The 25,903-nt window shown below is 39.2% G+C and overlaps 2 protein-coding genes across 5 annotated transcripts in view; one reads left to right on the plus strand and one right to left on the minus strand.

Annotated features, from left to right (window-relative positions):
- The window catches only part of LOC121518561 (ras-related protein Rab-39B-like), a 54,908-nt gene extending 51,749 nt beyond the window's left edge, over window positions 1-3,159 (plus strand). For all 3 annotated transcript variants that reach the window (XM_041800918.1, XM_041800919.1, XM_041800920.1), the window contains 2 exons: window positions 841-1,111; window positions 2,189-3,159. In XM_041800918.1, coding sequence (XP_041656852.1) covers window positions 841-1,111; window positions 2,189-2,344 — 427 coding nt within the window. In that variant the 3' untranslated portion in view covers window positions 2,345-3,159. The remainder of the gene's footprint in view (window positions 1-840; window positions 1,112-2,188) is intronic.
- Window positions 3,160-7,899: 4,740 nt separating this feature from the next.
- slc7a3a (solute carrier family 7 member 3a) lies at window positions 7,900-23,955 on the minus strand. 2 transcript variants are annotated; one of them, XM_041801454.1, is made up of 12 exons: window positions 23,854-23,955; window positions 15,047-15,679; window positions 14,709-14,870; window positions 13,832-14,015; window positions 13,624-13,739; window positions 12,677-12,899; window positions 12,456-12,595; window positions 11,945-12,047; window positions 11,165-11,382; window positions 10,905-11,071; window positions 10,620-10,728; window positions 7,900-10,528 (listed from the first exon to the last, which is right to left on the minus strand). In XM_041801454.1, the coding sequence occupies exons 2-12, from the start codon at window positions 15,411-15,413 to the stop codon at window positions 10,377-10,379; spliced, it is 1,941 nt and encodes a 646-aa protein (XP_041657388.1). In that variant the 5' UTR covers window positions 15,414-15,679; window positions 23,854-23,955; the 3' UTR covers window positions 7,900-10,376. The 2 variants fall into 2 exon arrangements, with proteins under 2 accessions (XP_041657388.1, XP_041657389.1); XM_041801455.1 differs by lacking the exon at window positions 23,854-23,955 and adding an exon at window positions 22,996-23,091.
- Between the last annotated feature and the right edge of the window lie 1,948 nt (window positions 23,956-25,903).

The following is a 25,903-nucleotide window of genomic DNA, read 5'->3' on the forward strand; positions in this document are numbered from 1 at the left end:
AAACAATTCAGCCACCTGTACATGCAGCTGAACAACCCAAGAAATTAAATTCATTTTAGATGAATTTGCGACTCTGTGCTAATGACTGAAAGTAACAGGCAGTAGAGGTAGGGGTGGTGGATAAGTAGAACTTATGCCTCCTCTCTTTTTAGACTGTTAAAGGATTAAGCTTGCAGTGAACTACATTTCTATTACTGTCACCAAATCCCATAAAAAGACCCAAACCAAGCATGGATTTATCTATTTCTTGATACTTTGAAACTTTCCCAGAATTTGTTTGGCTGTCAGCACCACTAACCATGGTTTATACTGAAGTAAATCCCTAAATGCAAGTCCTAATCATTACTAAATCTATTTCTAAAAAAGCTAAAAACCTGGCTTAACAGTTTTGCACTGTGAGTGTAGATGAACATTACTAAAACAAGGGTTAATGCATTTAATGCTGGAGAACAGTCTTTTGTGAAATACTTGCTATGTAAAGCTCCTTTCACACATACACTGAACTCCTGAGATAAAAATTACCAAAATTTTAGGGGTGTCTGAATTCAAATGGGCCAATCCCCCCCCTGATTTTACTCTGATTTTTTTCCTGCCAGCCTCTCAGTAAAATTAAGAGAGAAGTCAGGATGAACAAAGAAAACTCACCCCGAGCAAGGGGGCAGATTGTTGGATATGTAAAAGGGAAAATGTCAGGGGTAGGTTATTGGGTGTAAAACAGGTTCAGATGAATGGTCATATGGATTGCTATAAAAAGAAGCCAGTGTCAAGGTGTCATTAATGTGTTTGTTTCTGCATAGCATTGAAAATCAATACTGTCTGTTCATTTGTCTTTCAATGCAGATCCATCACCAGAGCGTACTACCGCAACTCAGTAGGTGGGCTGTTACTCTTCGACATCACAAACCGTCGCTCCTTTCAGAACGTCCACAACTGGCTGGAGGAAGCTCAGAGCCACGTCCAGCCACACAGCATCGTCTTCCTGCTGGTGGGTCACAAGTGTGACCTTGATGCCCAGCGTCAGGTAACCCAGCAGGAGGCAGAGAAGCTGGCGGGGGCCTACGGGATGCGTTATGTGGAGACATCAGCACGAGATGCCATCAATGTGGAGAAGGTGTGGATGAGGTCCTAACTTTGAACCAAAACTTCCATTTGAGTATGATACACTATCAATCCATCCATCCATGGTCTGTCTGTCCATCCATCTATCCATTCTTCTATGACTGTTGTAACTAGTCTCTGTTTGAAAATGGTGTAGGATATTTTTTCCAGTCCTACTTTTCTGAGTGATAAAAGACGCAGACAACTTGAAAATCAAAAAATGCAGCATAAAATATAGATCACATATCTACAGAAAAATGCTACAAACAGTGCAAATTACATTAATCCCAATTAAGTCAATTGTTCTTCCATTTAGTATCTGTTAAAAGCCATTTCTGAAGAACTGCTCACAGTTTTTAATGGATCACAAGTTTTCTCTAACTCACTGCATCTGTTCCAGAGATAAGCACCCTATATTGTGTCCTATGGAAGTTTTTGCTTTGTTTAAATGCATATTCTTTGAACATGTGTATACCCCTGAGATTGTGTTCACTTTTTCCCAACTGAAAAAATTATTTAATATCACTTTAGTGTCTATTATAAACCTCACAAGTTAGGGCTCTTAAGTTTGACATTTCATGCAAGTTCTGAATGAATACAACTTTTTTTAAAAGATTAATTCTTGAGACCGTAAGTTTATCATTTATTTTAATTTAGGTAAAACAATGCTTGTTTTTTAACCCGTTAAGCTGCCTTAAAGTATTGTTTGAAAAAGCTCTCAAATTCTGAGGGGTTTCTGAAAAACTGTACAGCATTTCAACATCTGTGATCATCTTTAATTTTCAGTGTATGCTGAAGAAATGCTCCTTTTAATTTTTACACAGTAAATTGTTTCAGTTTGTGATACATTTAACTGTAAAGGAAAGTAGTGTTTTTGTAAAAACATGACTTACCCATGTACAGGATAGTATTTGGGGTGCCAAAATCAACACAACTGTTACATTACTCTACAACAGTGTTCTTCTTCTTAGACATGTGATGAATAAAATGTAAATACTTGTTTTCCCATTTGGTAGATCACAATTTTCACACCTTTGAGTCATTTTAACAGAGTTTCTGATCCGTCACTTTCCCTGTTTTTTCTTTAAAGGCATTCGTTGACTTGACCCGGGACATCTTTGAGCTGGTTCGTAACGGAGACATCAAGATCCAGGATGGTTGGGAGGGTGTCAAGAGTGGATTTGTTCCCAATACGGTCCATTCTTCAGAGGAGGTCACTAAGGGCAGTCGGCAGTGCTTCTGCTGATCCAGCTGTCTTCACCTGTCTACAATGTTGAATGGTGACAGGCGGTACCACTTGGACTCCATCTATAGGAGATCTCCCTCACCAAGGCTGCTCTCAGACCAGTTTCCCTGCTCAGTCATAAACTTCTACATATGACACATTGTTTTATCTTCTGGTGCCTGTCTCCGGCTCTGTCCAAATCAAGACACTTTGTTGATGTTTCTAAGAGGCGTAGAAGCACAAGAAGCCCCCTAACTTCCTTGCTGTCGTGTGCATGTGTGTGTGACTGTAATAACCCTGCAGCTGTTATCATCATTTCAGCTAAAAAGATCTTCTTGGCCTTTTCCTGATGTGTATAATTTAACTCCAGTGGCCAGTTCTGTTGTTGCTGCACATATTTAAAAGCTGGTGCTGACAGTGTTGTGTGTCATACGCTGATGTTAAATCAAGATCGGTGATGCCAAGAGTCAGCCATGTTTTTCCTTTGTCATGCAAAATAATCTGAATACCTTGCAAAGATGATAAGGAAGGCGATTTCACTGGTTGTGCTGCACAATGAATCCAAGAGACTTTTTCCAGATCAAGGGTAAAAGGGAAAGTGAAATATTTGAGGTGTGTTTTCTGTTTGACTGTGACCTGCTAAAGACTGCTATAGAGAGAGTTTGCACTGTGAAAATGTTGATTTGTTTTCTGAAAGAACAAATCTACTGTAGCTGCTTACTTATAGCCATTATGAATTCATGTGTTGGTTTTCTGGTGAGAAAAGTTGCGCCATAAACGCCTTTTGTATAAAAGCCCAAAGTGTTCAATATTAAATAAATAAAACACGTTTTGAAAACAAAATTATATAGATTTTTGCAATACATGTTGGCAGTTTCAAAAACACCCTTTTTCTTTTTATTACAGGGAATATATAGGATTAATCTCTATATTAAATCCTGAGAAAATGGGGCACAGATGGCATAAAATACTTTTCAAAAAATGTTTGGATCAACCCCATGGCTTTACATTTTTAAGCTGGCTATATACCAAGGAACAAATGTATTTGTTGCTATGATAAGAGTGGTTATTTTTCAAGCAAAAAGAAATTAATTATAGATATCACTGCTTAACTTTACAAATATCATGGTTTTGCTGACCTCCATGGGCCCCCATTGTCTGGGCCCCAGAAAGCTCTCCCCTTTATTCCCTGTATTGACAGCCTCGATCACACACATACTGCTTCTTTGTTGGACTATTTCAACTGCAAGATTTCCTCTTTTGCCCCTGGTCTGCCAATGCTTGTTGTCTCGTACCAGTGCTGCCCTTAAAATCCCCCTACCACCCCCGCATCCAGACTCTGTCTGGGGTTTAGGATATAATGTAAGGGGTATAATATAATACTCCTCAATTTCTGCGTATAAAATAAACCTATGAGGAGTGACAAGGTCAGAGCCCAGACGCCAAACTAAAAATGAGGGTTGCCAGGATTCTTGAGCTGTTATTAGAGGTGCTGTGACTCAGACATTGAGCAGGAGAACAGGTAATGGTTGGTCTGAGCAAAAGAAGGATGTAATGCTGCAAGTAACCTCTAGATGGCAGCCTTAGTGTGGAGAAATTAGAATTTAGCACATCATCATCATCATCTTTTTTTTTTACTAGTGTTTAAATAAAGTTATGTATTTAAGGACAAACTTTAGGCTCCTTTTTCTAGTTAACCTTAAATGATAGGCATGTCAATCTTTATTCAACCTTTATTTACACCAGTCCATTTCAAATGTTAAAACCCTGGACAAAAAGAGCAGGAGTAAACCATTACTTTGTTATATCATTTATAAAGACACATCAGTGATCCATGAGCACAGCACTTAGTAATATTGATAAAAGTTAAAATAATAATAATCTTTATTTGTAGAGGACTATTACAAACTGCTTCACAATCAGCAAAGGTAAAGCAATGATACACATACAGTAAAATCAGGCAGCAAAGTGAGTAGACATGACAAAGTCACTCTAAACTCCAGTAATACCAGGAAAGACTTCCAGATACATGTCTGTTTTAAGAAGTGATTTAAAAAAGGTTACTGACTGTCAATCTGTTTTCCTCAGGCAGAGTTTTCCAGGACCTCAGGGCCCGACTGAACCAACTGCAGACGGTTAACATATTTTTGGCTCAGGCAGGTTAAAAGGCTGTTAGTAGGAAGATACAAAAGTATCACTGTATTCTTTAAATTCAAGTTCAGTTGTATGCTGTTTAAGAGTTAAGTTACTGTATAAGCCCACACCTAGGGAGCCAGCAGATGGCAGGACCTTTTTTGTGACCTGCTGGGACCCAATGACAGCAGCAGCAAGGAAAAACTTTTGATCAGGCAGAAATCTCGAGCAGTGTGGAAAATCTGTCTGCTGTGACGGTTGGGCTTGAAGGAAGAAAGATGAAGACAGAGAGAGAAAAAAATATTTTGGGTTTACTGCAGCACTACAATGCTAATTATAACAGAAAAGGATTGTGTGGTATAAGCAGAATAACAAAGCATGATAATTAACAAATATGATAATGAGGATAAAATATGGAGGACTAAGTGTAGGTTATGGCAGCTGAAGTCAGCAACACACAAGACAAGTGCGCTGCTACTTGTCTTTTTGGGTCAAGGGTGAAGATGAAGTTGTTTGCTTTAGACAAACAAGTTAAAGAGTTCAGGAAAGCCTGAAAGTGGTGTGTTGCGTGTAAAAAGTGTGTCTAAAATATTGACATGGTTCCCTTTTGTTTTAAGAACTGTGAGGGGTATTACATAGTTAAGAAAGTGGATACACTATGTTATTTTCAGTGTTGAAATTGTGACAGAAATAAATGAATCTTGGAATAATTCCATCACAGATTTATCCATATATTTCAGTAAGTGGGTACTGTGGCGGATGCTGCTTTCTTCGTCACTGCTGGGAAAAAGAAAACAGGCATGATAGTGATTAGAAACAATGTGTGTGACTGTTCAGGCATGTTGTTAATGTTCTGATTGCATTTTTCTTTACACACATCATCCCGATGATGAACCTGCAAATCAGGTTTAAAATGCAAGACTAAAAACAAAATACAAAGTACAAAATACACACAGTCCTCCCCCCTGTGTAATTTCCTTGTATAAAAATGCTAAATTAATGCCACTGCATCAATAGCATATTAGCATATCTACCCCCTATAAAGTGACTGACCTAATTCAACAAAGGTCCAGCCACTCGGTGCTAGTAGTCTTACAATCACAGAAATGGGGGTCGCCGGAGTGCAGAATGTGTCTCAAGTGATTGCAGTATAAAGACACCTGTGTCTGGAAAGTCCAGTCACTGGTTAATCAGTATTCCTGGCTACCATTACACCATCAGCACAAAAGAACACTCCAAGCAACTCAGAGAAAAGGTTTTGGAAAGGTTAAGTCAGGGGATGGATACAAAAAAATTCAAAAGCACTCAACTGAATGAAAAGGAAGGAATATGGCCCATGTGTAAATCTGCGTAGATCAGGCCGTCCTTACAAACTGAGGGACCGTGAAATAAGAAGACTAGTGTGAGAGGCTATCAAGACACCTATGACTCCTCTGAAGGAGATACAAGCTTCCACAGCTGAGATGGGAGAGACTATGCGTACAACTGTTGGCCAAGTTCTTCACCAGTCAAAGCTTTATGGGAGAGTGGCAAAGAGAAAGCCACTGTTGAAGAAAACTCATTGAATCTGGACTAGAGTCCCCAAAGGACATGTGGAAGAAAGTTCTTTGGTCTGATGAGACCAAAATTGTGCTTTTTGGCCAGCAGACAAAACATTATGTTTGGCAGACACCAAACACTGCACATCACCACAAACACACCATCCCCACTGTGAAGCCCGGCGATGGCAGCATCATGCTGTGGGGATGCTTCTTGGCAGCCGTCCCTGGAAGGCTTGAAAAGGTATAAGGGAAAATGAATAGGGCAAAATAGAGGAAAATCCTGGAGGATGATCTTACTCAGTCTGCAAAAGAACTACAGCTTGGGAGAAGATTTATTTTCCAGCAAGATGATGACCTGAAGTGTTTGTGGCTGGACTTGCAAAGGGCTGTTCACACCCCATCCCTGCGCAACCTGACAGAGCTTGAGCAGTTTTGCAAGGGAGAATGGAGTAAAATTGCAGTGTCCAGATGTGTAAGCCTGATTGAGACTTATCCACACAGACCAGTGCTGTGATTGCAGCCAAAAGTGCATCTACGAAATTCTGACTTTTACATTACATATTTTATTTAAATGGTGTTACTTTGTAGAAATCTGTTATCACTTTGACATTAAAAAGGGGTTTTGGTAATTTTTTTGGTCAAAAAGACAAATAATATTGGCCATGATTGATTTATGAAATAAATGAAGGGTAAAACATACAAGGGGGTGAATACTTTTTAGGCACAGTGGCTTTTTATTTAAAGTTTTTTAGTTGCACACATTAAACACTTAAATTTACTGGATCGATTGATTACCTAAAAATTTGAAAGTTTAAAGTTGTCAAACATCTATAAATCATCTACAACATTAGAAAAAATATATTTTTTAATCATATCTAGAATAGATTTTTTAATTACCAAAACAGAGTATTGTAGATTTAAGAACTCATGCTCTAAACAATGAGCCAAATTCTGAACTGACCTTTGGGGTGAAATGTGAGGCAATTTATAAAAACAATTATGTCACATTACTGAGTTTTTGTATGAGCAGTCCTTTCTTTTTCATAGTTTCATGGTTTGGATACTGATCTTTCATAAACAATGATGTTCTCAACCAACTGTTGAATAGGTGAGAAGGCCCATAGAAGAGCTAGTCCAATCCTTACTCTCTTCAGCAGCAGCTAAAGTGAGCTCTATCATCCATGACTGTTCCCATCTTTTAAATTTTGAGTTTCAGCTTCTTCACTCTGGCTGCTGGTTTGTTGCACCAAACAGAAAAACAAAACACTTTTTAACAACTGCAGCAGCACACTTCAACAAAGCAAGCACACCTACAATGCTGTGAAAAAGTATCTACACCTTTCTCATTTCTAATTTTGTACCTGGTCCTATCTGAAGAAAAAACTTTTTGGTTGCAAATCCCTTGAAATGTACATTGTTATCGCTGTATTGTGTCGTCATCTTTGGAAAGCCAAATTTAGCTTTTTAGGTCCTGAGTAAGATACCTTGAACACTTTGGCAGGGGTTAAAAATTGATTTGTTAATTATTTATGAACTAATAACAGAAAAATTAAAATTTAAGGTGTCACTCAATAAATACATTATTCAAATAAAATTTAGATCCATTAATACCTGACATAGGAAAAAAAAAAAACTTAAACATGTTAAAATATAATTTTTTCTGTCCTGTTGCTTCTGGATTTATGTCAAAAGTCACGGAGTAAGTACAACAGCCAAAGGGTAGAGTCCTGTAATAACAGAGAGAAGATAGTTAACTTAGTTAAATGAGTCCTTGCTGTCCATACAGAACAGGTAAATGTAGCTCTGACAGCCTAAAGCACCAAGCTCATGATGATAAATTGTCTTATTTAAATAATATACAGTTGATTTAAAAAAAAAAAAAAAAAAAACGGGGGCTCTCCATAGGGTTGAATCAGTTTTATTAAAAAAACATTGAAAATACAGCTCATTTATACATGACAGCCATATGTACAGTATATAAAACAGAGGGACAAAAATATATCATTGCTGTTCATGACAGCACTGAGAGGGGAGATGATGATTGTTATTGAAAGGCACAAGGGCTGGGTTTGAAGAGCTCTACAGCCAAATCCCATTAGCTCTACAATATGATAAATGAACACTGCGTGGGCTCTATCACATGCAAGAAAGTTTAGAGTTTTAGACTTCAATATCCAGAGAAAATCAGGAACCTCACTTGATCCATGACAGATAGCAGCTCATGAGGTTCTTGATAAATGAGATGCAGCTGAACTCTTCCAGCCCAGGTGCCCTCTGTCTCGGGTAAAAGGATGCTTCTTCAGGCACCAGATTATTGATTCAAATCAACCAGAGACATCGGCCAAGTCCAAATCTACCCTCACTGTACCCTCACATGGCCAAGAATGAAATGGCATATCTTAAAGAGCAGCTGTAAAGACATTTAGGGCTGTTTTTGGGAGGTCTGTAGAAGTGCTTCAACATTTTATCCACCAGATCTGTTGTTTATGACAATCGTCATAAGGTTTGTGAAATTGGTGTTCAGCAGCACTGAATAATGAAGGAAATGCTTCAGAGTGATTTACAAAAACCTTCTCTTACCAAATTGTACTTTAGGTTGTGTTTAATAAAAAGTACATTTGTATAATATACAGCATTATACAAATAAAGTTTTAAACAAGTACTGTACATTCTACAGTATAACACTTTGCCAGAACAATAAAAACTATATTAACAATAAGTTATATTGACTCTAGAGGATTGGGGTTAAACTTTTTTCTGTTTAAATTACAAAATTTAGAGACCAACTTTCAGTGGTCATTCTTTAAGTTGGAAAGCTCAAGTTTCCACGGAAACGTTCATTTGGTCAGGAGGGATCACAGGATATCACAATTCAAGTCATTGGTAATGCAAGACATTTGAAACATTAGACATGTATAAAAGAAAAACATGAAGCAACGCAAAGATTAGCACACTAAAAACTGTACATGTAACGATTAAAATACACCTACAAAGCATATTAATTGATTGAAACTGATATGAAAAGGCATATAAGAGAAAGAAATCTATCCCAAACAAATACTATAAACATTTAAATATTAACAGCTCTAGCAGAAAATGTAAATAACAGTACAAATAAAAAAAGGGACCTCAACAGACAGAGCTGCCAAGAATAAGTTTCAATTGAAACTAAAGAAAAAAAACTTGTGAAAAAACAATCGACGTCTTTTCACAAGGAAGTTACAACAAGTAAGATGTGTCAGTAATGATTAAAAACAGAGACTTGTTTGTTAAAGACCCCCAGCTCCCAGACACCACGCTGGATCTCTCCAAGGTGGACAGATGTCAAAGTAAAACAATGTTATTAAATTTCTATGCCAGAAATGACAAGTCAAAATCTAGGAGAACTCAAATTTATACAGATCTTTCCATGTTTTTGAAAAGACACCTTTAATTCTACCAAATAAGGGCAAAAATGTTCAAAGAAGTATACTCTTGTGTTAAAAGATGGTGCAGCCTACATGAGGGTTAACTGCAGCAAGAAGAGCAACTCATCAAATCTTAGAATATTGCTCTTCTGTACCTCTATTTGGGAACTGAAAAGCCCTTACAAATGTCCAAGTAAAGGCCACAAAACACCTCCCCCACTTAGTTACAACATCTATATGCAAGGAAGATGCACAACACTGATAATATAACTAACAATATGTCTTATTTTCTGGGAGCAGGGGGCACAAAGGTCGTAGTGTGTTAGAAAACTCATGGATCTGTACTGACGATGACATTAATATGTTCTTCTGACTCCGACTAAGGCTGTAAGCCTCAGTCATACCCTGTTTACACACAAACAAGAACCAATAAACTAGTTGTGTTTCCATTACAGTTTGAGGTCTAGCTCATTGATTCAAGTGTCTTCACTGTAGTAAACTCGCTGCTTCAATAAAGTTTTACGGGGATGTTTGACATTGTAGATTTTTTGCTCTCTGTTGTTTCACAAGCAACCGCAGCGCAAAATTAACGGAGAAACAATGAGAAAAAATAAAAATGTAACATTCTTCCAGCAAACAGCGAGGGATCATCATGAGCAGTACTCTTCTAGTTAGGTCCATTCAAAGCATGTTAGAGGCAGATCTCCTTGGGGGGGGGCTAAGGCTATGAACAGACAGACTGATGGACAGATGGGTTGAAACAGACACATAGAGCAGAGAGTAGCTCTGTCACAGTGTTCAGCCATCAAGTTAATCTGCCTCAGAGTCAGAGGTAAGACATGTGTGGAATTTTCTTGCCTCTAGTTTCTCTAAAACCTGGAGCTATGTTCCAGGCTGCCTACACCGCCAAGTTCAACGAGACAGCGAGTGTAGAGAGCTCTGCAATGCTCCCCAAGCCCACAGGAGTCAGTATCAAGGACTGCCTGACTCCACATCGCTGTCGCTGGGAGCGCCGGTGTAAATTGGGCTCTTGGTCTGCAGAGCAGGCTCGTATTTGCGAGGGGATGACCTGTTGGCGGCTTCACTACTGTTCTTGATACCATAGAAGAAGTAGATGGCGAAACCTGAGAGACAGAAGTGAAAAAGTAATTAGTTAAAAATCTCCTACAAGGACAAGCAGTGCTAGAAAACTCATAAAAAGATGTTAAACTGTACCGATAATCATCCAGACAGTGAAGCGGCACCATGTTCCCACGTCAAGCTGCATCATGAGGTAGATATTGACGAAAACACTGAACAAAGGCAACCAGGGGAGCAGAGGGACCTTGAGAAGGAAAAGAAAGAAGGTTTTGGTGAAAGGTCAGCATTTTTAGAGTAGAACAATGTGTGCTGAAGCAAATCTCAGCCTCTCAGCTGCAACTAAAAAGTCACAGAAACAAAAAAGCTTACTAAAGACAGACAGAAAGAACAGTGGGTTTGTTGTGACAATTCAAGGCTTACCTTGAAAGTGAGGGCCTCTTTGCTTTCAGGTTGCCTCCAGATGATGATGACACACACGGTGCAGAGCAGAGTCAAAATGACACAGGGCACCAGGACACCAGGCTGCCCGGCCAACAGCTCTGGCAGACAGTTAGCCAGGATAACGCACAGCAAGGTGATAAGAACAGCTGCAGGGAGAAGATAAGAACAGAGGGTGAGGCATAATTATTACCTAGAATGCAATTTCTATTTAAAATGGGCTTTAAGCTTCATCTTCTTACAAATGATAGCAGTGGTAGCATAGACAATGGTCCCAGAGGTCTGTGTTGGGTTCTTTCCACTTGGACAAAACAACAACTTGGCCCTGAAAGTCTCTTTGAGCGGCGTGTCCTCGCACTCGTCACCACTGTCCCCTCCATTGACGGGAACTTTTTCCCCTTCCACCAGCTCTACCAGCTTCTCCGTCTGGCTGGATGATTTCAGGGTGCCGGGCTGGTACCTGTGGAGGGAGAAGGGAAAGTAGACAGGGTTAAAAAACAGAAAAATATTTTTTCCCTTCTAATTACTGATTTCTATCTATATAATGAAGCTTGGCGTTAGTTCATGCAGGACACAGTAGTCATGCACTCAGCCGTGATCAACTGATCCCAATTATTGCCACCCAGGTTCTACAGCCAATCACAGCCCTTTCTCTCAACACAACGGTGTATTTAAATATGAAGTATTTATCACCAATCCCTGCTTGCATTAATGCTGATGCGTCATGCTGCTGCTGGCAAAGTTTAACCTCTTCCACCTCAGCCTCCTCCTTTATAGCATTAAGCTTGTTGCAACCTCAGTCAGATTTATGTTATCACGTATTAACTGCCTGAACTAATTCTATTGTGATCAATATGCATTGTCAGAAATGTATCAATCCATATGGGAGTTATCTTCTAAGGTTAAGGGAGGTTATGAGCTTCTGTCCAATGGCAATGAACCAGTGCAGGAATTTCTAAAAGTATTACATTTTGGTTAAATTTCAGAGGACATTGTGCTAATAGATGATAAAAGGTGCTTACCTGAGGATAAGAACACAGATGGCCACTAAAGAATAAGCCAACAGAGTTCCAATAGACATTAGATCAACCAGAGCTGCCAGATCGAACAGGAAGGCCATCAGAGCTGGAAAAACAGTTTTATTAGATTACTTACAATGAAGCATATATCAGCTAGCCAGAAAGAGGACACTACAACAATCTAATAAGTCAGACTGTCAAACAAGAGCATGGGGAAAAAAATAGCATGGTTAGCATCAGTTTTTTGCAGACTTTTCTTAGGATTTAAGTGTTATTGATTCTGGACAGACATCAGGTCAGGACAGGCTGACAGATAGAGCTGAGGCAGGAGACAGAGTTGCGACCCTGACACAGACTAGACAGCTCAGGACAGATAGCAAAAAAGAAAGCTGCCTGCCTGGAGCAATGAACAAACAAGACAAGGAAGATACACAGATAAAGACAAACACAAACAAAAAAAAGACAAAGAAAAAACAAAAGTTGTAAAGACAACAAACAGAAACGCAGAGCTTACCTGCAACGATGCCAGAAGCGATTGTAGCGAGGAGAGGAGTCTTTGTGCGTGCATTCATCTTGGAGAGGATACGGAACAGCAGCCCGTCCTCGGCCATGGCGTAGATAACACGGGGCATGGGGAACATGGAGCCTAGAAGACTGAGATAACAAAAGAATTAAGTTTCACAAAGACATGTGAAGAGTCTGAAAAAAAATAAATCAATCATTGCAGGTTCTTACCTGGTTGACAGAGCACAGAGAGAGCCCACAGCTACAATGTACCTGGCTGGAGCCCAGCCTACATAGGTGAAGGCCTCGGGTAGAGGACTCTGGGTATTGAGCTGGTAGTACGGCATCATCAGAGTCAAAGCAGCCGACACACCAAAGTAGGCGAAGAAACAAATAAGCAGGGAGGCCACAATGCCAATGGGTATGGAGCGCATGGGGTTCTTTGCTTCTTCACCTGAGGACAAGGAAGAAAGTTTAACAAAAAATGAGAAGGGGAAGAACCAATAGTGTTTTGCAACAAGAGAGAGTTTATGTCCCTCCCAGGTCACTGAAAGTTACTTAACACTGCTACTCTCTTTCCAAACAGGTAAAAGGTGCCGCAAAAAGCTGAGCACAATCAAATACTCCTCCATACTGCCTCTGCAGCCAAACTTAAATTTCCCCAGTGTTTGGTGTGGGGGCATTTTTTTGACTATTGTTTTGTAAAAGAACCAAATTAAACTTGATTAGCATTAAATTTAAGATTGTAGTTGAGTGTTTGTTTATAGTAAAAACGAAGTATTTGCCAGTTTATGTTTGCTTAAATAGAATTTAAAAAAACTCAGTTTAGTCATTTCCCACCTTTATAAAACTTTACAGGAGTCTGCAGGCTTAAATATGAAGCAGACATATGTAAGTTGTGTGCGCTTGATCAACATGTGCAAATAATAGCATATGGGAACTGATTCAACAAGTTTTTAGAAGCCTTTGAAACATTTTCAGTGAGAAGCACTAGTAGAACAAGACACCCAGTGACCTACAGTAAATGAATGAACCTCAAACAAAAGCAGCCTGAACACACTCATTGTCAAGACTTTATTGTCTAATGGTGCATCTTTTCACTAAGGTATTGTGTTTAGTGATGTGTATATTTTAAAACCTGCTATTGTTCATGAGGACAGTCTTGTAAAAGCTCTTACTTGTTGTGGCGATGCAGTCGAAGCCCACGAAGGCATAGAAGCAAGTAGCAGCACCAGACAGGACTCCGCTGAGGCCAAACGGAGCAAAACCACCCACACCAAATTCTTCCTTAAAGCTGCATGGCAGAAGAAGAGAGACATTTTTAATAAACAGTGCTTAACAAACTACAAGTTAAATTGCTGACAGAAGCCGTTGGCAGATACTGACTCCAGAGTCCTGGTGCCGTTGCTCTCATTTATATAGTTTATGTAGTCGTCCTTTGTCAGGTTCCAGTTATTTGTGTTGCCTTTAACAAAGCCAGAGATGATAACGAAGCCCAGAACCACCAGATTGATGCCCGTGAAGATCTTGTTCACCAGTGCTGACTCACTGACGCCAAAGGCCAGAAGTCCTGAGGGCACAGAGAGCGATGAAAAGGATGTAACAAAAAGAGAGAACTCACATTTCAGCGCCAATGACAACAACATGTCCTGCTATGTGGGTGGAAGTGCTTGAATTTCATGCCTCAGTCAACAACACCAAACCCAAATCATTTTTCTAACACCCCTTTTGGCATTGAGGCTGCAATGTTAGTGTGACAACTGTTCAGGCTGTTATGCAATTTTGTTGTCACATGCTTATGATGTCCAAGTAAAAGGAATCATGAAACTGAATTTAAATTTAGGCAGTTTTATTGGGCTGTTTTGACAACCACTGGTTTATAAAGCTACTAGAGCGGCTACAGTGACTCAGTCAAACTGCTTCCTCAAAGAAGCATGAGTGCCTTATCAATGTCACAGTTTTCATGAGAATGTTTTTTGGAAGGAAAAAATTCTAAAATTTCAACTTTTTAAATGTCAACATGTTTCATGATCTGAAACAGAACATCAATGTACAAAAGACAACATTATCTAAAGCTTTGCAGAATACAGTCATTCTGCCATTTAGCAGACTGTAAAATAATGGAAATAAAACAAAACAAAGATTCATAGGGAGTAAACTACAATTTTTTTTTAAAGAAATCAGACCATACTTTATCCTGTAACCCTTTCTTTTAGAGTAGATTTGACCCTAAAGTGTGCACTGTGAAAGCAGGCCAACTCACCTGTAAGCAGCAGGATAAGGATGAGGGCGAACAGGTCGGGGTATTCTGCCAGTACCCCTCCTGGAACCTTCATTGCCATGGAGGCTTTAAAGAAGCCGGATATCTTTTGCTCCACCAGATTGTCAAAAGTTGAGCTCCAGGCTCGGGCCACACTGGCCGTTCCTACAAGACAAGACAGATTCAAAAGTTATGTATGTGGTGACTGTAAATGATAACTTGTTTTTTTAATCTTCCTATGTTAAGTTTATCTTGAATAAGGAATTGATCGATTTAGCTGCGACATTAACACAAACACTATACAAGAGCAAAGCAACAACTTAAACCTTTAGAAATCTCACCTATCACGTAGGAGAGGATGAGGTTCCACCCTGTGATGAAGGCCCAGATTTCTCCTACAGTCACATAGCTGTACAGGTAAGCAGAGCCTGTTTTGGGGACACGGGCACCAAACTCAGCGTAGCACAGGCCAGCTAACATGGAGGACAGTGCGGCGATGAGGAAGCATAGGACAATGGCAGGCCCTGCCTTTTCACGAGCGACCTCGCCAGCAAGGACATAGACACCAGCGCCAAGTGTAGAGCCCACCCCCAGGGCAATGAGGTCCAGGGTGGACAGGCAGCGGGCAAACTGGGACTCTTCACCGGAGTCGACTAATAGCCGGCGACGCAGTAAGGTTTTGCCAAAGTTGGACAGCTTGCTGGCCATGTTTGCTGTGACTTAGTGTGAGTATTGAACCAGGCTATGTGTTTTAAATCCTTCTAGTGTGGGTGAGTGTGTGATTGACACAGCTTAGACACAACACGTGTGACGGCACTGAGTGTACAAGGACTTGTAGGCAAAAGGGGAGGTTAACTTGTTTATTATAGGTCCTTCGGCGTAGGTGTGTTGACTTATGCAACAGCCACTGGAGTCTCAGAGAACAGGAAGTAGTTCGTCTGTGGTAACAGTATTTTGCAGCAGCAGATTAGGACCTGTAAAAAAACACAAGAAGAGAAAAGCTCAAAACAGGGAACTATTCAGTAAGTGCCAAAGCTTATATTTCACACAGCTGTGTTTGGTGCCTGGCAGTGGGATTACAGCATCTTATTTTTTCTAACATTGAATAACTTCCAGGAAAGGTGTTTAAAGTGCAGTGAAATAACAAGCACAGACCTGTTCTTTGTATCAAGCATAGGTTAACAGGTTTATTTATGAGCTGATATCACATACATAATGTCTAGGTATGGTTTGGTAGTATTTTTACAGGGATGTTGAAATTAGTTCAAGCACAAAGAAGATACTCAGATGGTCAGCAGGTTTTAAGGTAAAATAATAAATAAAATAAACTGCCCAAAAACCTGAAGCAACACCAGTTACACAACTTAAAGGAATCCATACCTGCACCTTTTTTTCCCCACATAGTGACTCATGATGAGACGCAGTGGGGCACAGAGAGACCTTATGAAGCCAAAAGAAACCGCTCCTAGGCTTACATTTTATCTTAATTTTGCCTTAACAAATAAACCTGGTGTACTAAACGCCCCTATGAAAACAAGAGAAAGACACCTAGCCCAATCTGTCTGCGCTCCCTTGCTGCGAGGGAGGGCACTCTGCGCCCCATGTTATGTTTTCACAGCAGATAGAGGCCGACAGGGAGAAGCCTGGGAAAGCCAGAGGCTGTCAGGGAGTGATACGGCCCAATTCTGCAAACTAATATCAATAAAGGAGACGAGGACAGCGTGAACCAGCTGCTTGATAAGATGAACCGGCTGCACAGGGAAAGGGGCGATATGTAGATTAAACACATCACATCTAGAACAACTGTCCCTTAACCCACATGAAATTAGAAAAAAGACCACACAAATGCACTGCATTTACTCCTGTTTTAAGTCATATCACAGAGTGTCTTTTAAAAAGTTTCGCACCTATCACACTGTGTGTAAAAAGGAAATGTGTTTATTCTAGCAAGTTCTAGGATTGTGATGATACCAGAATTTCTAACTTGTACATAAAACTGGCCCAGACCCAGGTTTGGAGCCACTGCGAAAAGGTACCATATTCACAACCTACCATGAAAATATGATGATGCAGTGATTTTGTTATAATGTATATACTGCATGATAACCATATGATATCTGATTAACCACCTCCTGCCATATTTTTCTTTCTTAATAAAATAATGATATTTGGCATGATGTGATAGATGTATCCCCAGAGTAGAGATGACGACATGCTGCCATTTCAGCACTCTCAATAATGAGGTAACCATGTTCATAAGAGGGTAATGATTAACAGTAGACAAGTTTAAACATCAGGAGAACAGTTCAGGGACACTTGGCAAAGGGCACATGATGTTTTGGTTTGAGCTTAGAGGTGCTCTGATTTCCGGATGAATCTTCACCCACACTAACGCGCTTTGACGTAAATCCCAATGGACTGTAACCTAAAAATCAAAGGCAGTGACGTTCTGTGGAATTGTGGGTGTGTGTGAGACTGTATGTCAAACAAACACACCCCGTTCAAAACAAACAACTCGTTCAAATATGTCAAGCACTAAACCTGGGGCAGTTCCAGTAAAATAAGAGACATTTGTTTTAATGGGCTCCAAAACATCAAGACATTGCCAAGAGCTGCTTAAAATGCAAAGTTAGGATTTAAAAAGTAAATATTACACTTTCATTTTTACAGCTTGTGAAGTCAAATTAAATTTTATGTCTCCACAGATGTAAGTTTGGTTTTCTAAACAGGTTATATCAGTGGGTTTACTACACCTTGATTGAATGCTTCACCAAGACTATTGGAAATTCCCTTTACAGTGTAGTTGTAGACGACTTCCACAGAACACCACTGACAGATCTGAACCTATCTTTATTTTGTTTGCATCGGGGGTCAAAATTACACCCATGTAACTTTCAAAGTGGTTCTTTTAGAGAGAAAGCAAGGGCTGGGTCATTGACTCTGTTCTCCTTTTTGAGCACAACAGTAAGTTTGAGGGTTTATAATGCCCCTAAAAGAGCTTCCTTTATGAACGTTGGGTTTTCAGATGGCCTTGGAGAACAAAAGTCCAATGTGAGACGCACACATACAGCATGAGTGAGTGACTGTTACTGTTGTCAGCACATCGTGTTATCTCAAAGATTTCCCGTTTTTATTGTGGCACTGGGTTTTCTACATTTGTTTCTGTATCAACAACTACATGGGTCATTTTTGTCCTTAGTTACAGTAAAGGTTTTAACTCAAATTTGTAGCAGTATCATCAAAAAGACCTTGTGCTCCTCTTTACTCTGCTGAAACTCTGTTGCATCACATGTTGTTACATGCGAGTCAAGGCTAAAAGTAATCTTATCTGTTAATACTACACTACTTTTATAGCTACTGTCATGTTTTCTCTTTTCTCGCATCAGAGTCTGACTATCTCATTTTCCTTTTAATTGTTTAGCATGTAATTTTATCCTGCTTTATTTAGCACCGTAAAATAACTCTGTTTTCTTGACAGAGAATATATATACACAAATAAATTGAATGTCTGGAAGATGTACTTTGGGTTTATTCTTTTGCTTTGGAGCAATCCAGTCTCAAATGCAACGTCTCAGCCAGCTCAAAGTCATTAATGGAAGATACCTGATCGCCAAGGAGGCAGACAAATGTTTCAGGCTGATCAGTCACTTCACGTCAGGCAAAGAGAAGAAGTGAAACACTAACCAGGCAACACAAACCGGCTGGACTTTGCGAAACAGTGCGAGTGTGGCAGTCTAATGCAATCAGAGGATAGACAAAACACTGTTTTACACTTGTTAGTGTGTGAAGTTAAGATAAAGTGCAGAGCAGTCTTTTATCCCATTACATTTATGCTGCTTTAGTTCATATATGTTGGGGCTACAGTTTGCTCTTTAAGTGTTCATTATGTGGCATTTAATTATTTAAATTACAACCTTCAAGAAAATGTTCTCTCTGTAAAGTCACCCTTTTGAGTTCTAGGTACTTTCTGGTAGGGATACACTGATACCACATTTTTCCAGACCGAGTACAAGTATTTACATTTGCGTACTCACAACCAAGCATAAATATGTGTACTTAATGCAATCACTGTTCTTTAAATTTCTTTGAAAGTCAGTTTTATCTTCATCTTTTTTCATTCTCATTTTTGTTAAATACCATCAGCTGTAGACACAGCTCCAACTTTGACTAATATACCCACATCTACCTTAGCTAACATCATGCTTTAAAATGATATAGAGTAAAGTAACTGTAATGTTCTATGAATATGAGTACTTAGCCTTATGGGTATCAGTACAGATACCCATAGGGCTGACAGCTTCCATTCGATTGGTCGAGAGTTTGGTCAAAAAGCTTTTGTCTGACCAAGATCACCCTGGTTTTGCAAAAGGGTGCAAAAAAAACCCTTGCAAAAACAAGAATGGACTAAAAGCATTTCAAAAGTGAATGGCTACAGGCACACGTTGCATAGCCAAACAATCTAAGTGGTTGGACAACATTTTAGGTAAATAACTTCCTCGTACTTTCTTGAATATAAAATACAACTACAGAAAGAGAACTACCACTTAAGGGTGTTGAATCCAACATGATGCATTGAAATGTGAAGATGGATGATTCTGCATCAATGCAGTGACAGAGCATAATCAATAACTGTGCAATGATGTTGCTTGCAGGTTTTTGTAGTCATGGCTGAACCTATTTCAGATTACAATACAAAGAAATTTATGTTAATGCTGATATCTAAAGCACTTCCTAAATTAAAAAAAGAGTTTAATTTTATCTAACTGCTTGTTTTCATTGATGAAAAAGTGGAATGCGCAGGAATGGAGAAAAATTGAGGATGCAACAAATCGTGGAACTGCAATAGCCATGCATCCTCACAAGGCTCCTGAGTTTACACCAAGCAACAGGTCACACAACATAGAAGCAGAAGAAAAAATGTTCTTCCGCTGTAGATTATGCTATAGTCTAATTCTGTCCTCTTCTCCACAGCACACCGGATTCAAGCTCTAACAATGTTTCAGTGCAATCACAATATTCTATTAATACATTACAACAACATAACCTACTTATGAAAGCACTTCAAAGCAGAATATCCTGTCTAATACACTGAAGTGAGGGGAGAAAAAAAGCCAAACACTGTAAAACAATGAAATAAAAGCACCCAATAATAAACACTCAGGCCTCTGAAGACTGATGGGAAACGGGTACATGGTGGATGTGAGCCCACTCCCCATCTGGTGTGACATTCCAATAGCATTTTCCATTTGCACACCAGGAACTGAGATCTGAGGGTGTCCATGTTGTGTGAATAAACATCTCTTATTAATACTGTGCCCAGCGGTCTGTGATCCCCTGAAGGGAACGCCCAACGTTACACACATACCTACGCTAGGCAGGACAAAAGAGAAACTATGCAAACTCCAAAAGCCGTGAACACCCTGAACATTAGAGTGAGACATTTAATCCTTCCTTAATAATAAAAGTGATATTCATTTGTTGGTAAATGTGCTCCATCTGAGGACAACTGTAACAAATTTCTCAGAGTAAGGTAGCTGAAATGACCTTATTTAAGGCTGGCCTCGTTAATGTGTTTCTAGACCCCCCTTACACCCTACTCTATGCCTCCGTCACCTCAGCTCATTGCTAATCTTTTCCTTGTGGTTTTCACGAGGGTACCCATTTGCGTAAGTGGGGCAGATTTGTGCCATGTTTGTATGGAGGTGTGGCTCACAAAGTGCCGTCTGCAAACTCCAGTGTGGACCACATGAAGAGGACCTGTGTGCTACCTGCCGCCTTTCCCTGTTACTAAAATGAAAACACACTGCTGTGACTGTGAAGATGCAAACAAGGATTCAAGTTGCACACTGTTTTTAATTTTCCATGTCTTCCTTTGATTACTAAACAAAATTTTAGACGATGGTGACCAACAATATAGAGCAACATTGCTCTAGTTACAGCAGGTTTCAGGGGTATTAGACCTGCTAGCAACTTAACGTAGCATTGCAGCAACTGGTGCCACAGACTCTAATAGGATTATATGTCCTAGTAACAAACCTGCTAACCTCATTATAGCTTTTATGCTTCTCTTCGCTCCAGCCATGTAAACAACACATGGCTTTGTTATGACTGGCACCTTGACACACAACAATGTTGTTTTAAAGTTGCACATCTTAATTTTGGCCTTTAGAGTTCTGATCTCAGGTTAAAGAAAAACCTGTGTCAAAGTGACTAGATTTAGAAACAAAATAATTAATTTTATCTTGAAAATGTTTCAAGATTTATCAGAAGTGTAAAAACAAAACTTTTAAAGTAATTTGTCTGACACAACTCACCTGAGCTACAGGCAAAAAATTTCTTTCTGCACATTTCTTTCAAAATGTGTATGGATCCAAGTCACCTCAAAACTGCAACTACCTCTCAAACTTAGTGTGATTGCACTCATTTAAAGACACATCCTCAAACTTAGTTTTGGTATATTTTTGCACATTTCTTGAAATGTAAGCTAAGATCTGTTCAACTGTCAGAGTGATATCACAAATCACATTTGTGGGTCCAGCACCTGAACAATGGGAACAACTTGTCCAGTACCCTGCAGTGGCTCGGCATCCATTGAGTGGAGTAAATGCGACCTTGCATAACCCTGAGAGGGTATGCCATCTCATGGTTGACTGCTCAGACCCACTGAACCATTCTTCAGCCTGCACGCACACACAATGGATTTCAGGTGTTTGATGTTACAACAGGACGTCTTATTTGCAGGATATTTATGTCTGTATTGTATGCAAGTTACGCAGTAGTTTCAAACGAAAACCTGAGTGTTTCTTGAAGTGAGTCTTGTGAGGAAGTATATGCAGACAGACCGACCACTGAGACTGAACCTGACAGCCCTCAAGTCACCTGGCTGAAAACCAGCTCTGCTGCCAAAACTCTCCCTCTCACAGTGAAATGGAATGTGACAAACTTACAATCTGTTCGCTTTCCCAGGACTCACGCCAACATTATTAACATTTACACAAGTACATTATAGAGAAGGATAAGCTTTCAGCTGGGCCTTTCATGTCAGGGGTACATAATGAGAAGAGCATTGTTACATTATCGGTGCATCCTCCTGAATATTTGATTGTGCTCAGAATAGTTAGAAAACAGGCTTCGACGTCTCAGGAAACACACAGGTGCTTAAGCAACCTGTCACTTTAACTTGACTGTGATAATATGACAGTGACAAACTAGACACAGACCCTCAGATGAACACATGAAATATGTGGACCAAACCCTTTCTGTTACACCCACACCATGTCTAATTAACTTTAGACAATTTCATTTGAGACAGTTTCTTAGACACAATGGCTCATCAACAATGCTCAGCATTCCCAGACAGAAATCCCAAGAGGTAAGATTGCTCAAGAGGATGCAAAATTGCTGTAACAGACCTTAGTCAACACAGAATCTTATGAAAACGGGAGACAACTGTAAAAGTTTCTATGAAGCCAATTTTGAAAGGTTGTAAACTAGTCCTGGTCCTTTGGTTACTATCGTTGACAAACTCATTAAACAGAGAAAAAATAACATTTTACAACTATGTGATGCCCCAATAAAATACAGCTAATCACACTATCATAAGGCTGTTGACTTTGTGGACAGGATAACGTCTACTAAGCAAAACCAATCAAAACATATTGTATATACATGTTTGATGAGTGACAACAGTTTTAAGATTAATTGAACTACCCTGAACTCTTAAATATTATTTAGAAATATCTTTTCTTTTCAGTAAAGGATACTATTTCAGAACCTGTTTAAAGAGCCCCGTTAAGGAAAAACCAAACAAAAGTATGTGTTAAGATATACAAATATGTAAACGCTATTGTTCCTGTAAAACTAGTCAGTTCTAACAAAGTTTTAAAAAATGACTTAGGCTACCGCCATCAGCCGTTATTATTAGAGTAAAAGATAAACCTTAAAAATGAGTAAACCAACGTGGCATGTGTTTTCCAGGTTAGTCCCCATGACCCTCAACCCCACCACATCAAGACACTGTATATCGGATCTGAAGACCTTACATGTGCTGTCTCTTTACTCCTGTGTTCACCATCATCATTATAACCCAACTAGATTTTTGTGGATCGTGGCTTTAAATCGGCTGATGCAACACAAGCATGGCAACACCCTGTACGCACAACAGCGTGCTGGAGAACATCAACCGGAAGGATGACACATTTGTATGGCATTCACGGTCTAGGATTTAGATTGGGATTCCACGCTACTATAAACAGTACAGTAACGGATGCTTAAAAACAGCATTACTTACGGTTTAGGACAACCAAACTAGGCGACGTTCAGCTGTTTAACATGCCTACAACCCGTCTGTCAGGGACAGAAGCACCAGCTAGCTACGTGGCTACGCTGACTCTCGCGTGCTGTACATGTCGCCTTCACAAATTACGGGAACGACGAGATTAAACAGACAAGACTCGTGTTTCTGATATTTGGAATATGTGTTGCGCATGATTTGAATGGCCGCAACTGACAGTCTTCGAAAATATATGCACATATGGCAACAAAACACGCTCCACATCAATTAGGGTATTTATCGTTGTAGAATAGTGCGTTGGATAGTTGAAAATTCGTGGGTCTTTGAAGGCAGCATTTACGTTAAGATAGCATGCCCTACTACAAGCGAATGTGCTAGCCGGCTCGGACCAAAACAATGAATGAGAACACCGATAGATTACACGGGAAAATGTTGAAGCCGTTTAAGGAAATATAACGACAATATACGCTTCGTGTAACGTTCCACACAATTGTCGCTTCGTTTACAGTCATTTTTTTGTTGAGGTTTTGCCCAAACGTGGTAGCCGACGGTTATTGCATCAGCTGTTCCCCGCTTAAATGAAAAAGTGAACTCAAATACTACGACTAAACTTATCAATACTGTTCACGCTTGAGTTTAAGTATTTACATTTCTTCGCAAGCAATAAAATGTCAAGTAAACAGGAAGGTCGTTGCGCCATTTTCAAACATTAGTGCGCCAATACGACTGATATCACACACAGAAGAATCAGTTAACGGCCAGGTAAGTAAGCGAACAGTATCGTTACAACAGCACTTTTCACATAAATAAACAGAGTGATTATTTTCTACAACAGAATCAGTGTAAAGGTGTTACCTTCGATAGCTTTGTGTCGGTTGGCGAGGAGGACAAAATAGGAGACACTGAGGAGCTGTTGCTGTGTTCGTTGATGAAATATCCCGCTTGGGTTTAAGTGCGCTGGTTTTGATCAGCTGGGAGGGGCGTGTGCTTAGACTGACGCAATTCGGAAGCTACTACCCTCGTTTCCACTCGTCAATGGAATGGAGTCTAAAGCCTCCAAAAGTACAATTTATAAATGAAATTGAATATTATATGACCTCCTTACATGGAGTTAAAGACAAAAGAGCAATGAAAACTCTGGACATCTTTGAATCCTTGAAAATGTTTATTTAATTTCACGGTACCCCAAGTGTTCTATGTATATATGTACATTTGTATATAATGTATATACTGTATATACACGGGTGAATTGTATCTATGTAATTGTATGGTGCACGTATCAATAAAAGAATTTAAAAAAAATCCACTCGTCAATGGAGAAACGGTCCAAAGAACCTTTAGTTGAAAATGTAGGAGAGCACTTCTCAGTGTAAAGGCAAGTTAAAAGCAATAACTACTACATTTACAACTAAACGTTTAAAAAAACACTTGAGCAGTGTGTGCGTGCTTTCCAGTAACCCTATAGTAATGCCCAAAGAAGGAAACAGCGTCATCATCCGGTCCTCCTCCCAGCATAGACACCTGCAGGCTGCGGTCTCGCTAATGTATCCGCTTCTGCTTTGTTTAAAACATAAAAAGAAAAGGAGGGAAATCCTATGCACTTCTTTTAGGTGCATGTGTCCTCAGTGACCTGATCATTAGGGTCAGTAGTGGTGTTAACAATATTCACAAAGTTTAATTCTTTTTGAATCTCTAGCAATCACCGACCGAAGTTTCATCATATAGTAAAATCGCATCTAAAATCTGGTGAGCGTGCATGATGAAATTCTATGAGCTCATATATCTGCATAAGAATGAAACTTATCCATTCTAGATGCAACATAATGTGCATGTTGCATCAGAGAAACACAGATTTGAATTTTAATTCAGCCCCTTTTGTTCATGATTTAAAAAAAAAAATACTAACTTATATGTATTTAAGTAGATATTTTTCAGGATTTGCTTTCAAGCGCTCCAAAGATATAATGTTTTGCAAGAATGCCCCACCATATGTTCATTTGAATTAGGCAGCATCAGAATGAAACTTATTCCAAAACTATCAATTGCCTCCTTTCTGTCACTTTTTAACCTAATTTTACCGTTTTCCACCTTTATGCCTTACTTGACTGAAATTTGCTGCTTTATTCCATTTCAGCCTTTTTTAACCCATTTTTCCCACCATGTTCCCATTTTATCACTTATTCATCAGTTTTTGCCTTTTTGCCTTCTGCAAAAATGTCAGTCATTATTTTTTGCTTACAGTAATTTCTGTTCCTTCTTTATTTTCTTGCATACTGGTGTTAAATGGTTTAATCAGTGTGCCCATTCACATTGTTAAACTTGCCAGAAAAGGTAATTCTGATAAAGGAAAAGGGATTCATCTAAAAAAAAAAAGAAAAAGAAAATAGAAAGGATTTGTACAGTTTAAAAAGACATGACCAATTTTTGTTGCTTTGATAAGAGTGGTTATTATTCAGGTTAGATATAAATTATGGTTATCACAGCTTAACTCTACAATGGGCTATGATTTTCCTGACCTCCATGGCCCCCCATTTGGTGGGGGCCAAGTAAGCTGTCCTCTTTATTCCCCCCTATGCATGGCCTTCCTGCATTTGCTTTCAGGAGCTATAATTATATGATGTTTGATTAGTGAATATTTTCAGCAGTAATAATGGCAAGAATACTGACTTTATTTTATGCAAGAACATGTTACAATGTCAGCTGTAAAAAGTCAAGATGGTTGTTTTTACTTTTATTTGAAATATTGATGTTTCATATGCAGGATTAATCATACATCATAGTTTAAGATTAAAAGTTGCACTTGGATTTTGGAAAAGGTTACCAAAAAAAACCCTAAACAACTGTTGATGATAAAAACTAAAAAAAAAAAAAAAAAAAAAAAGAAAAAAGAAAAAAAAGTTGGCTC

Source organism: Cheilinus undulatus, linkage group 12 (genome assembly GCF_018320785.1).
Source record: "Cheilinus undulatus linkage group 12, ASM1832078v1, whole genome shotgun sequence".
NCBI classification, from domain to species: Eukaryota; Metazoa; Chordata; class Actinopteri; order Labriformes; family Labridae; genus Cheilinus; species Cheilinus undulatus.

Excerpts from the sequence above, each read along its gene's own strand:
- slc7a3a (XM_041801454.1), bottom strand. The coding sequence starts at position 15,413 with ATGGCCAGCAAGCTGTCCAACTTTGGCAAAACCTTACTGCGTCGCCGG. Across the intron at positions 11,072-11,164 it reads TGCTACCACTGCTATCATTT|CTGTTCTTATCACCTTGCTG; the intron begins GTAAGAAGATGA and ends TTCTCCCTGCAG. Across the intron at positions 10,729-10,904 it reads AAGAGGCCCTCACTTTCAAG|GTCCCTCTGCTCCCCTGGTT; the intron begins GTAAGCCTTGAA and ends TTCCTTCTCAAG.